The 11,786-nt window shown below is 35.9% G+C and overlaps 1 protein-coding gene across 2 annotated transcripts; it reads left to right on the top strand.

Moving 5' to 3' along the window:
- Positions 1-3,307: 3,307 nt before the first annotated feature.
- Positions 3,308-10,514, top strand: LOC114469882 (monocarboxylate transporter 13). Of its 2 annotated transcripts, none has more exons than XM_028457769.1 (5): positions 3,308-3,547; positions 6,131-6,386; positions 6,996-7,139; positions 8,005-8,775; positions 9,938-10,514. In XM_028457769.1, exons 2-5 carry the CDS (start codon positions 6,185-6,187, stop codon positions 10,072-10,074), a joined length of 1,254 nt encoding a protein of 417 aa, XP_028313570.1. In that variant the 5' UTR covers positions 3,308-3,547; positions 6,131-6,184; the 3' UTR covers positions 10,075-10,514. The 2 variants fall into 2 exon arrangements, with proteins under 2 accessions (XP_028313570.1, XP_028313571.1); XM_028457770.1 differs by having other exon boundaries at positions 6,102-6,386.
- The last annotated feature ends 1,272 nt before the right edge of the window (positions 10,515-11,786 follow it).

The raw sequence follows: 11,786 nt of genomic DNA, 5'->3' as shown, positions 1-11,786 counted from the left end.
TTTCCTCATTTTTTATCAATAAAATGCAACTTAGTTTTAGTCAAAATGTAATCATCAGGACTATTTCAGTAATAGTCTGTTTTGGTCTATTAAATAATGTTAAAAGATTCATAAAAAAAATAATTCATCAAACCTGTTATTGGGATGGAATTAATGCTTGTAAATACACAAACAAATTTGATGTGATCAATGCGTAAAACCACATGATCACATGAGTTTTGATTGGATTTAATCCCATGTGTTGAAATTACAGTTTTGTTAACAAACATCTCAATATATCTTGATAAGGTTTTCATTAAAAAAAATATATATATATTAGTGTCATTATTGTCACTTATACAAAATTGCTGATTGTAAAGTTGCATTTAAATATATATGTAAATGTTAAATATAAATATTGACTCTAAATGGTAAATCTAAGTGTTACACTTAAATGTTAAATCTATGTCTAAATGTTAATCTTAAATATTAAATCAAAATTTAGATTTAGCATTTGGATTTACATTTAACACTGACATTGTATTTTTCTGGTGCCCCATAGGTGTGTGTTAACCTAAACACATACTGTAGTTGTGTTCTGTTTCAGCTTGTCGTGCGGGAGAGAACATTTGAGAACATTTTTAACCCCTGCGTTCTTAAGACCAGTAAAGATTACCAACTGCATGTGATTATGTAACCGTAGAAACTAGAGCAGGCCAGTAAATGGAACACTGACGTTAACAGTTTGACTTTTTGGTGGACCCTTTAATGATGCAGAAGCACGAGATGATTTACAGACTAATAATTCTAGTAATTCAAGTAAAGAAAGTAAGTGAAGTTAACCTGCAATTATTTTTGCAATGATGTAATGTTTCTAGTATCTAAACCTTTGGAATCTAACCTTATGTTTGTGACATTTTTATGAAATTAGTTATTTGTTTTTAACATTTTTGCCTGCATGTGCTATGAAAGGTCAAGACTACATAATGCAATGCTTTTTGAGATAGCATACATGTTTTATTCTTGGGGGAAAAAAAATAAAATAAAAATACATTTATTATATTGCTGAGTTGGATACTAATGTTTTGTTTTTTTTTCTTTTTTTTTTTTTAGAGATCATTTTAAAAGCACACAAGAATAAAACACATACAAGCAATAACCAACAGTTTTTAAGTAGAAATTAAAGATGAACTAATCTGTAAAACAATTAAAGGAAAGTGACATTGATCATTTCTCTCATAAAACTGAAATCCATAAAGAATGGTTCACCAACTAGTCCAAAAAAAAAAGGTCTAAACACTAATTTTGAATCTTATCTTGTAAAAGCATTAGCCCATCATGTGACACTTATTTTAAATTTGACTTAACCAAGGTCAACAACATGTATAAATGCATTCCCATCATTCTGGTATATTTAATGTGTTTAAATTAACATCTGCTCTATAATTTTCCCAACTCATTCTATAGTAAACTAACTAAATGAATGAAAATAGTAAATTGCAACCCACAAATATCCAAAACTTCAGGAAAACATGTATAAATGTCTCAATGCGCCAAAGATCGGGAAAAGATTGAAGACAACTCATTAATAAATACTTAACAATGTTGGACACTTAAAGGTCTCAGGAGCTGTAGAAAAATGAGTTGTTTTTTTGTTTGATTGACTAATGTAGTGATTCCCAAACAGGGGTATGCATACCTTTAGGGGTACAGGAGTGCAGTGCAAGGGGCACTTAAACATTTAGCACTCAATGTGGTTGTTTTTTTTTTAATTAGGAAAAATGTCCTTGTTTGTTTTTAGTCCTTTTTTGGACAAATCTACCACAAACTAACTACTATTTCTCAATAAAATACTGTTATTTTTGTAATTTATTAAAACCTGATTAATTAATGTCGTAGAGGCCATTTATTCACACATATCTGACAACAAAGGTAGTATTTACTTATTAATGATGAAGTAATCACATGAAAGTAGCTTTACTAGTTTGTTTGTTTTTTTTTAATAATTGCACTTAGTATTTTGGATTTGTGGATTAAGCCTTCAGGAATCATGTTGTAGACACAGGAGAACTCGCTGATACATAAATGAAACAGCAGATGAAAAGGTGGAGGGGTACAGTACTTGTCATATGAAAAGGGAAGCACAGGACAATAAGGTTGGGAACCACTGGCCTCATGGACTGACATAACTTAGCTTGTTTTGTTTTTTTTTGTTTTTTTTTTGTTTTTTTTTTTTTTTTTTTTTTTTTAAATGGGTGGGACTTTGAAAGTATTTTCTTCTTATTAATATTTGGATTGAAATGTTTAATTTTTAACTGTTGTCACGTTCTTTCGTCTCTTCCTTTCTTGCTCGTTTGATGACACTAGGGCTGGGCGATATGAACCATAACTCAATATTTTTTCCCCAAATGGTGATATACAAGACCAATCTCAATATTTTTATCTCAATAAAGTCAAACCAGAAAGATAATTTATTAACAAACAGCTGCACAATATGTGCCACTTTTGGCTTTTTCTGCTCTGAGGGACAGCACGTGTGAGTGAGTTCTATAGTGTGACTTGTTTAGGGGCAGGTCTGGGTTAGGACACACTCAGTGATCATCCAACTGTTCTTTTTTTTTTTTTTGACTCCTAAAACAATTATTTTATAAGCTAAAATCAGCTAAACAAGCAATAAAATATTTGGATTTTTATTTTGATTGATAACATATTTGTTCTTGGCTGTCTTCAAACATATACAATGCAATACAAAAAATAAACATTCATTCTAACAACAAAGAATGGAATGGGCTGAAGCAGAAACTGCTTATCGGAGCCCATCCCCAAACAGCATTATATATATAAAAAAACAATAGCAACAACTCAATAACAGCGCTATATATCAACTTCTCCGCTTACAGTATGTTTCAATAGATTATTGAACATAGACAGTTAACATATCTCCAAAATATGGAAATATTTGTAAAGAAGGACACGGTTTGACTGCACTCTATGAATAATATTAAATACTTCATGATATGTGTATATGATGTGATTCGTACTATGTGATTGTATAGATAAAAACAAGTTGAAAAAATATATCTGGATATTGTCATTTTTTTATATTGCCAAAATATATTATTCGATATATCTTGAATCAAAGTATATTGCCCAACTCTAGTTGAAAAAAATAAATATATATATGTATATAAATAATTTAATTTTTTTATTTTTTGTACATTATATTTAAAAATAAATTTTAAAAAAAATCAACAAGATACTGTATTCGTGACGCTTTTATTTTGAAAAGAAAAGGTCCATTGGTGGACACACACTGACAGGATACTGTTTCTGTCTAGTCACTCTAGGGTTTAAAATATTTTTGTCTGCTACGCAAATGCAGCTTCAGTGTCAAATTACAAGGAAAACACGGCTGAAAGCCGGAGCCCGCCCTCCGCCTCATCACCTAACATGACCGGGTAGTTCCCCGCAGGAGGCGGCCTGATGCCGGCTGCCTCTGACAGCTCCGCTCGGTGAGGGAGAGGGAAAGATGTCCGCTACACCGGCAGAACGACCGTGAGGAGGACACGTAAGTCTTTGTTTTCACTTAGAAAACTTATTTTCCTCATGCGTTATAGTTACACGATGTGTTTATTTGTACAAAAAGCTCCTTTAGAAAATAATCATCATCATTTTTTTGTTGTGGTGAACGATGTTTGAACGAAGTCATTGTGTTTATTCATATATATTTTTTGGAACAGGCGATGTATGCTACAGAAACATATATATATATATATATATTATTATTATTATTTTTTATTATTATTATTATTATTATTATTATTATTATTATTATTATTATTATTTTATTTATTTTTTTCCTTCTGTTTTTTTGAGTAATTATCTTTCGGTTTCCATGCAAATAGTTTCCTGTTTTTTGGACTAATTTTGTTCTGTTTTTCATGCAATTTTTTTCCCCTATTTTTCGGACTTTTTTTTATATCTTAGGGCAGAAATAAATAAATACTTAATGTTTCATGTTGGACTTGTCTTTTTAATTTGAAAGAAATTTTTCTTTGACAGGCAATGCTTTAAAATACATTTTACACAGGAAAATATATAGATTTATGTTTTAAAAATGATTACATATGTGTGTTTTTAATGGCTATTTTTGAAAAACTAAATTTAGTTGGTTGAATTCTTAAAAAAAAAAAAAAAAATGTGGGTCCCAGGGTGAGACAGGTTGAGAACCCCTGGCTTTCAATTGTTTTAGGGTTTTTGTTTTGGTTTTTTTATACAGCGTTTTGAATTTCCCTCATGAACAATTTTTTTAAACATCAGTTTTTCACTTATGGCACCAATAAATATTTGTAAATAATAATAAAAAAAAAATGTTAAAAACAAATGACCAACATCTCTATGTTGTACACAGGTGTGAGGGGAAACAGACACTATGCATGGTTTAAAGATGGAATAATAAATGTTGTCAAAAGCATAGGCAGAGTTTGTGATTATTCCTGGGGGCGGGGATTAAAAATAGAATTATATAGACCGTCTCAAGATTCGCGCCAACCACAATGTGTGCAACATATACAGTAATGCAATAATTGATAATGTTGACTACGTCGACACGTCGTTTAATGTTTTAAATTAATAAAGTCAGGCAGGCGGCCACTTTCTGCTTCATTTTTCCTGCAGTACCAAACATGAACTGCTGGGCATAGTGTCACTCCGCCATTTACGTTGTGAAGAAGAATTGCACAACAGAAGAAGAACCAACCTAAAGTCTCAAAAGTTTGATTTCGATGAAAACTTAAACTAGTATTTTTAAAAGAATAACAAATGAATTCATATATATATATGTTGTACAGTCACTGTGTTTTATGGCACTTGTATATTACGTACATTATTATAAGAATTGTATTTTTTCAAAAGAATATCGGCGAACTAATGAAAACTTTTGACCACTGAGGTGGGTTTTGCAATGCTCCCACTGGACAAACCAACCCACTGTGGACATGATTGATGAAGCACACACACCTGGCTTAGCGCGTTGCTCTGCAGGCTCCAGTAGTTCCGACGCCGCTCCACGTCCGACGTCCGGTACACGAAGTAGCAACCAATGTGTGTCCCAAGGTCAACAATCCATCAACAAGTTCTTCCAAATTGCGATCAACACAGGGTTTTGTCCCACAGCTTAACTCACTCCCATGTGCCACCACCTTACCCACCTGTATAAGTCACCTCTGCTTAATTGATTGGGCACACCCAGCGACACGCCCAGTGACACGCCCAGCACCAATAAGCCAATCCTAACAAAGCTAAGCACAAGCAGGCAGCCATATTTAATGTAGCTTCTACAAAAGTTTAAAAAAAAAGGAATTTTTCTGGCGTTTTTTTGTCACTTAAAATGTAATTTTTTTTATATTGTATTCAAGAATGTTTCTCCACATCACAACTGTTTTCATTCAGTCATTGAAATGCTTTATTTTACTTAAACTCTAGACATACATATATACTTACTCTGGATATGAACTTTTTAACTCAACAGGAATTAGAAAAGAAAAGAAAAAAAAATTCATAAATATCTAGAGTGTAGAATATTTTTTATTTAACGTCCACACCCAACCCCACCCCCCTCATGATACTTCTCATAACCTCATTGACATCTTGTGAATAAAAATACGAAAAAAATATTGCGATATCTTGCATTTTTGTGTGTAGATAACTTCTTGGTTCCCATGTAATTGGACACATAATGAAGTTGGACTTTTTTCTTTCATTTCTAAATAAATGAATACAAATCTGCATATTTTGCTGTTTTAATAGAGCATTTACTTAACTTTACTCATAGCTGAAAGGCTCTTTAAAGTGGAAGTAGAAGTCATTTATTAATAATTATTTATTGCTGCTAATGCTGTGTTGTAGATGTTTAATATACAAAGGTTCATCAGAGGCCAGAATGCTGAGTCAGTTCATAGTAAAAACAATGACTATGCTAAATATGTCTTCTATTGCCTCTGCTAGTGGGATTATTCTCAGTAATATACTGTATGTACTGTAAATTTACCTGGTACTCATTGTGTTTTTTGGTTTTTCTTTGTATCTGTTCATTGCTGTAACGTGTGAATTTCCTGTTTTAGGATTAATGAAGTAAAATTAATCAATACAGATCTGGGCCCTCCGTGTCAGTGTGACCTTTCACCTCTGGCAGGAGAGGAGGAGGATGTTGTCCAGCAAAGCCAGACCTCCTGATGGAGGCTACGGCTGGGTGGTGGTGGTGTCTGCTTTCTTCGTCGTGGGGCTCACCACTGCGGTCCTCAAAAACTTTGGCCTCTTCTTCCTGGACATCCAGGATCATTTCGGAGTCCTAACCAGCACCACGTCGTGGGTGACCTCCACCACTATTGCTCTGTTTCACCTTGGAGGTAACAAGGCTGCAGGGCAGGCATGGGCAACTGGCTGCCCAGGGGCCACATGTGGCCCTTAGTTTAATGTTTGTGGCCCCTAAAACAAATCCCTAAAAATTGTAATTCAAGAAGTTGGAAAGAAAATGAAGCCCAACATAATACACAAAATATCACCCAAAATGTCCAAAAATACACAAAATGGATAATTAAACATGAAATGACAACAAAGACGGACACAACAACCACTTAACCAAACAAAATGACTACAAAAACACACATAACACATTATAGAATATAACTACAGACACACACACTGTTAACAAAATTACACAAAATGACAGGAGAATACAGAAAACAACTACAAAAATACAGAAAGTGACCCAATAAATGCACAAAAGCAACAAGAACACAAAGCAATAACAAAAACACACATGATAACTCCAAAAACACACAAAACAGCAGCAAAATGCACAAAATACTGGCATGAATGTTGATAATGTGGCCCTCGGATCAGATACAATCACATTTTTGTGGCCCCCGCTGTGATAGAGTTGCCCATCCCTGCAGTAGGGTTTGGTTTAGTGGAGCCATGATGTGTTTACTGGGTTTTTGTCTTCCTGTCTGCAGCTCCTGTAGCCAGCGCTCTCACCGTGCAGTTTTCACAGAGAACGGTCATCATTGTGGGAGGTCTTCTGTCTTGCTCTGGGATGGTGCTGGCATCTTTGGACCTTAGTCTGCCCTGGCTCTACCTCAGCATGGGTGTCCTCCAGGGTATGGTACTTGTTCTTCCTTTTTTTTAGAATATTTCACTTTCTTGGAGAAGTAAAAAAAAAAGTGTAATAGTTCCAGCAAGATTATTTCTGTTTTCTTCTTTTAGAATAGTATGTTAAGGTTTCATTTATTCATGCAACTGTTACCTAGGAAACCTACTTTTGATCTCCTGACAAATTTTGACTGTCAACTGCCAGTCTTCGTCAGAGGCGTCTGTCGATCTCTTTGATGTTTCCTTTGAAGTTTCCTTGACTTTTGCATTGTAATTATAGCAAGATTCCTTTAGTTTTCTTTTTGAATAGTATGTTAAGATTTCATTTATTCAAACAACTGTTGCTTAGAAAATCCACTTTTGATCTCCTGACATGCTTCAACTGTCAACTGCCAGTCTTCGTCAAAGGCGTCTGCCTATATGAAACATCAAAGCGATCGGCAGACGCCTCTAACTGTTTTTTTTAAATAATATTTAACTTTCTTGGAGAAGTTAAAAAAAGTGTAGTCATTTCAGTAATTTGTCTTCTTTTTCAATAGTATGTTAAGATTTTCACTCTTCGTCAGAGGCGTCTGCTGATCTCTTTGATGTTTCCTTTGAAGTTTCCTTGACTTCCGCGTAGTAATTCCAGCAAGATTCCTTTTGTCTACTTTTTGAATAGTATGTTAAAGTTTCATTTATTCAGACAACTGTCTGAATAAATCCACTTTTGATCGGCAGATGCCTCTGACTAAGACTGGCAGTTGACAGTTAAAACATGTCTGGAGATCAAAAGTGGATTTCCTCAGCAACAGTTGTCTGAATAAATGAAACCTTAGCAAACGGAAGGAGGGCTGATACAAACAGTTATTGTACTTTTCTTCCTCTCTGTAGGATCAGGCATCGCCCTCTCCTGGACTCCTGCCAACAGCATAGTGAGCCACTACTTTGTGCGTTGGCGTCCCATCGCCTGTGCTGTCGCCAGCTCTGGGGAGTGCGTCTTCGCCGTCATGTTCGGACCCTTCTTCCAGTGGCTCATTGAGATGTACACCTGGCAGGGGGCCTTACTTATCATTGGAGGGCTTCAGCTCAACCTGTGTGTGTGCGGTGCGCTCATGAGGCCCCTGGAGGCCACACAGGAAACCAAAGACTGCCCTGATGGAGAGAGACCTGTGCCTTCACCTAAAAGGAAGACTATTTTCCAGTGCTCGCTACTAAGGAAACCTGAGTTGTGCGTCTATATCCTGTTCGCCATCTTTGCTGCGGCGGGATTTTTCATTCCACCTCTGTTTTTGGTGCCGTTCACCAACAGGCTTGGGATAGACATGTACTGGTCGGCCTCCGTCCTCTCTGTGCTGGCGATGGCCGACCTGGCCGGAAGGCTCATATGTGGATGGATTGCCAACATGAGGTTAATGAGAAACCTGCAGCTTCTCATCATAGTGACCACTCTACAGGCCGTGGTTCTCCTGCTGGTGTCCATCAGTAACAACTACTGGACCATCGTGGCGTTGGCGTCTCTCTACGGTTTCCTGTTCGGCTGCGTCGTCTCCGTCCACATCATCACCATCGTGGACATCGTGACCCTGGAGGGGTTCGACAGCGGGCTGGGGCTCTTCATGATGTTCAGGACTATCGGGGGCTTCATGGGCCCACCTGCTGCAGGTGAGCAACGTGTTGATTGGCCGGTGAAAAGCACTGCAGGCAATAGAAATGCAACGTCAGAGAGCGCAAACCTCCGCCAAGCGCCAAATATCGCAATTAAATGGACAACTGAGTCAATTATCATAAAGATTGGTAATTTTTTTTCAATTTCGCAACTAATGAGAGATCGAGATTTTTACCTTTTTTAAACTGATCCAGAATTAGTCTATTGATCCAGATCCCCTCCATAATTTAAATCAAGGTTTCATTCATGGATCATTAAAAAGTCTTAAAAGGCATTAAATTCATGAATCTAAAAATAAGGCCTTAATTGTGATTAAAATGTCTGAAATCAATGTTTCAAAAGTTTTTCATTTTAACTCATAAGCATGATTTCATGATTGTAATTAATCTCACATTTCAAAATGAATTGTAACATTAGTCTTTTTAAAAATATATATAATTTACCATAACATCGCACAATCACGACAGCGGAATTAACTACAAAACAGTGATGCGTGTAGCAACAAGGGGAAATGTACATTTAATGTAAATTGCCTGTCCAATGAAGATTTTTCTTAATGGTTTTTGTTTTTTGTATTTTTGTTGTTGTATTATAGATTTCAGGCTATTTTTGTAGTCATTTTGTGTGTTTTTGGAGTGATTTTGATTATTTTAGTCTGTCTTTTTTTGTGTGTGTGTGTGTGTGTTACTGTCATTTTGTGTATTTCTGTGTTTACTTTGGGGGTCGTCAGTTGCACGTCTGCACTAGCCTGGATGTCCAGACGTAAATCAATCTGTATTACAGCTAGATTTTAATGTGTGGTGTTATTTATTTATATTTTTTTTGTTTATTGGTATTACATTAAACACATTTTTTTTGTTATATACATTTCCACTACAGGTCCCCTTTAAAAGAATCTTCTATGGCCTAAGGTCTATCTTTGATCTAAATCTGTTCAGTACTTTTGATTTAATCCTGCTAACAGAAAAAAAACAGAGATAAATGCCAGTAAAAATATGTTCCTCCTTATTGGTGGAAGTGAAAACCCAAACCAAACATCTGATAAATGAACTTCTGTAAGGAATAAAAACCACGTCTATAGTTAATCCATATCATAGCAGTTACACACTGTGCTGAGCCCCCTGTGATGTTTTGTTTTTCCCTGGGTTTGCGCTGCAGGTTGGCTGGTGGATGAGACCAATGACTACAGATGTGCCTTCTACCTTTCTGGCATCTGCCTGCTTTGCTCTGCGGTGTTCGTCATCATCGTTGACCGACTCATTCAGAGGAGGAAGGCTGCAGATCTCACTGTTTAGCAGCCTGTCCACCAATGAGAGGAAAGATTAAGTGAGGCCCTTACGTACAGTATGCACTAAAATACACTGTAACCTCCTAATGTTGGATTATGTGACCTAAAAGCTGCTGAAGACTATCATATTTGATCAGATAAACCCTATTAGATCAATAAATCAAAGATCATGTGCTTGGATCTCCACTCTAAACACTAAATGAGTCCCGTAGACAGATGCATGAAATAGTTTTTACTTCATTATTACCAGGATTTCTCAAGCCATGCAGATCAGGGGTTTTCAACCTCGGGGTCAGGAACCCATTTGAGGACGTGCGACACTAGAGGGGGTCACCAGATGCCTTCAAGAAACTAAGAATATATTTTTTTAACTGTTTAAGCCCATTTTTGCTTATTTTACCCTTTTTCTGCAACTACATCAAACTTTTCATCACTTTTTTTGCATTATTTTTGCGCCTTTTAATGCATTTTTGCTACATTACTCCCATTTCTGCCACTTGTTCGTCCAATTTCAATGTTTTTTCTGCACATTTTTTCCACTTTCAAGACATTTTTCGGCACTTATAAACCCTTTCCACCACTTTTCCCACAAATGTTACATTATGTTGACCTATTATCACTTTTAACCTCTTTTCACCAAATGTTATTATTTTTGCCAATTTAACCACATTCATGATTTTTAATGTCCATTATTTGTCAGTTTAAACTAATTGCTCCTACTTTTTAAATTACATTTCTGCCACTTTAAAGGCAATATTGACACTTTGCACCCATTTTTAACCATTTTTTAAGCCATTTTATTTCTGATTAAAACAATGATTTACATCTTTAAGATGACTATATACTAGGGTGCAAATAATAGAATTCCTTGATAAAAGTGGATATTATTCAGATGAATAAATAAATGTGGTTATCACAGATTCATAGAACAACGGACCATCATTTTACTGACTTTATGAATGGACCCCAAAAATCTCTCCCCTTTATTCCCCCTTATAGATGGTCCTGCCTCCACATGACTATTCTTCAATGTTCATGTCTGTGTTCAACCACCTTCAGGTACAGTGGGGGTCTCTGGATCCTTTATTTTGGGGGTCGTGAGCTGAAAAGGTTGAGAACCACTGATCAAAATGACAAATAATATCTGACATTGTAATCCATGATGATTGTTCCTACATCATTTACACAGACTTAGAAGAGTTGACAGGCCTGTTCTTCCTCTGTAGTCAGCAGTTTGTGTGAGCTCTAACTTGTTTCCACCATGTTTAACTTCCCCTTTAGAAGCTCCTGACCCAGGTTGTGTGAGGTAAAACTATTGTGTCCATCGAGTCTCACTCACACACAAATCCGCACACGCTTTTAAAAGCTCAGAATGAATCAATGAAGTGGAATTAGTGATGATATTAACAGTTTCTATCACTTAAAGCGCTCAGTGCAGGTTTTGCTTGTGTTTAGCTGAAATACGCACAGATGATATTGATTCTTTTCTCAGTGATGGGAGCTGCAGCACAGAAGCCAAAGGTTCGCACGTTTATGTCTTTAAATAAGGTTAAAAAGCACTTGCTGTTGCAACTTTGCTTCCAATTGTGTTCAAAGGACAATAACTCACTGTAATTAAAGTAATAAATTAATGTTGTATTTCTTGGATGTTTACAGAAATAGTTTGTCGTTACAGGTTGAACTACTCAGGGCGTTCTGAGGGCTGGACTTTCTTTGACC

This window comes from Gouania willdenowi, chromosome 9 (genome assembly GCF_900634775.1).
Source record: "Gouania willdenowi chromosome 9, fGouWil2.1, whole genome shotgun sequence".
Lineage (NCBI taxonomy): Eukaryota > Metazoa > Chordata > Actinopteri > Blenniiformes > Gobiesocidae > Gouania > Gouania willdenowi.
This window is presented reverse-complemented; position numbering and strand designations above follow the sequence as displayed.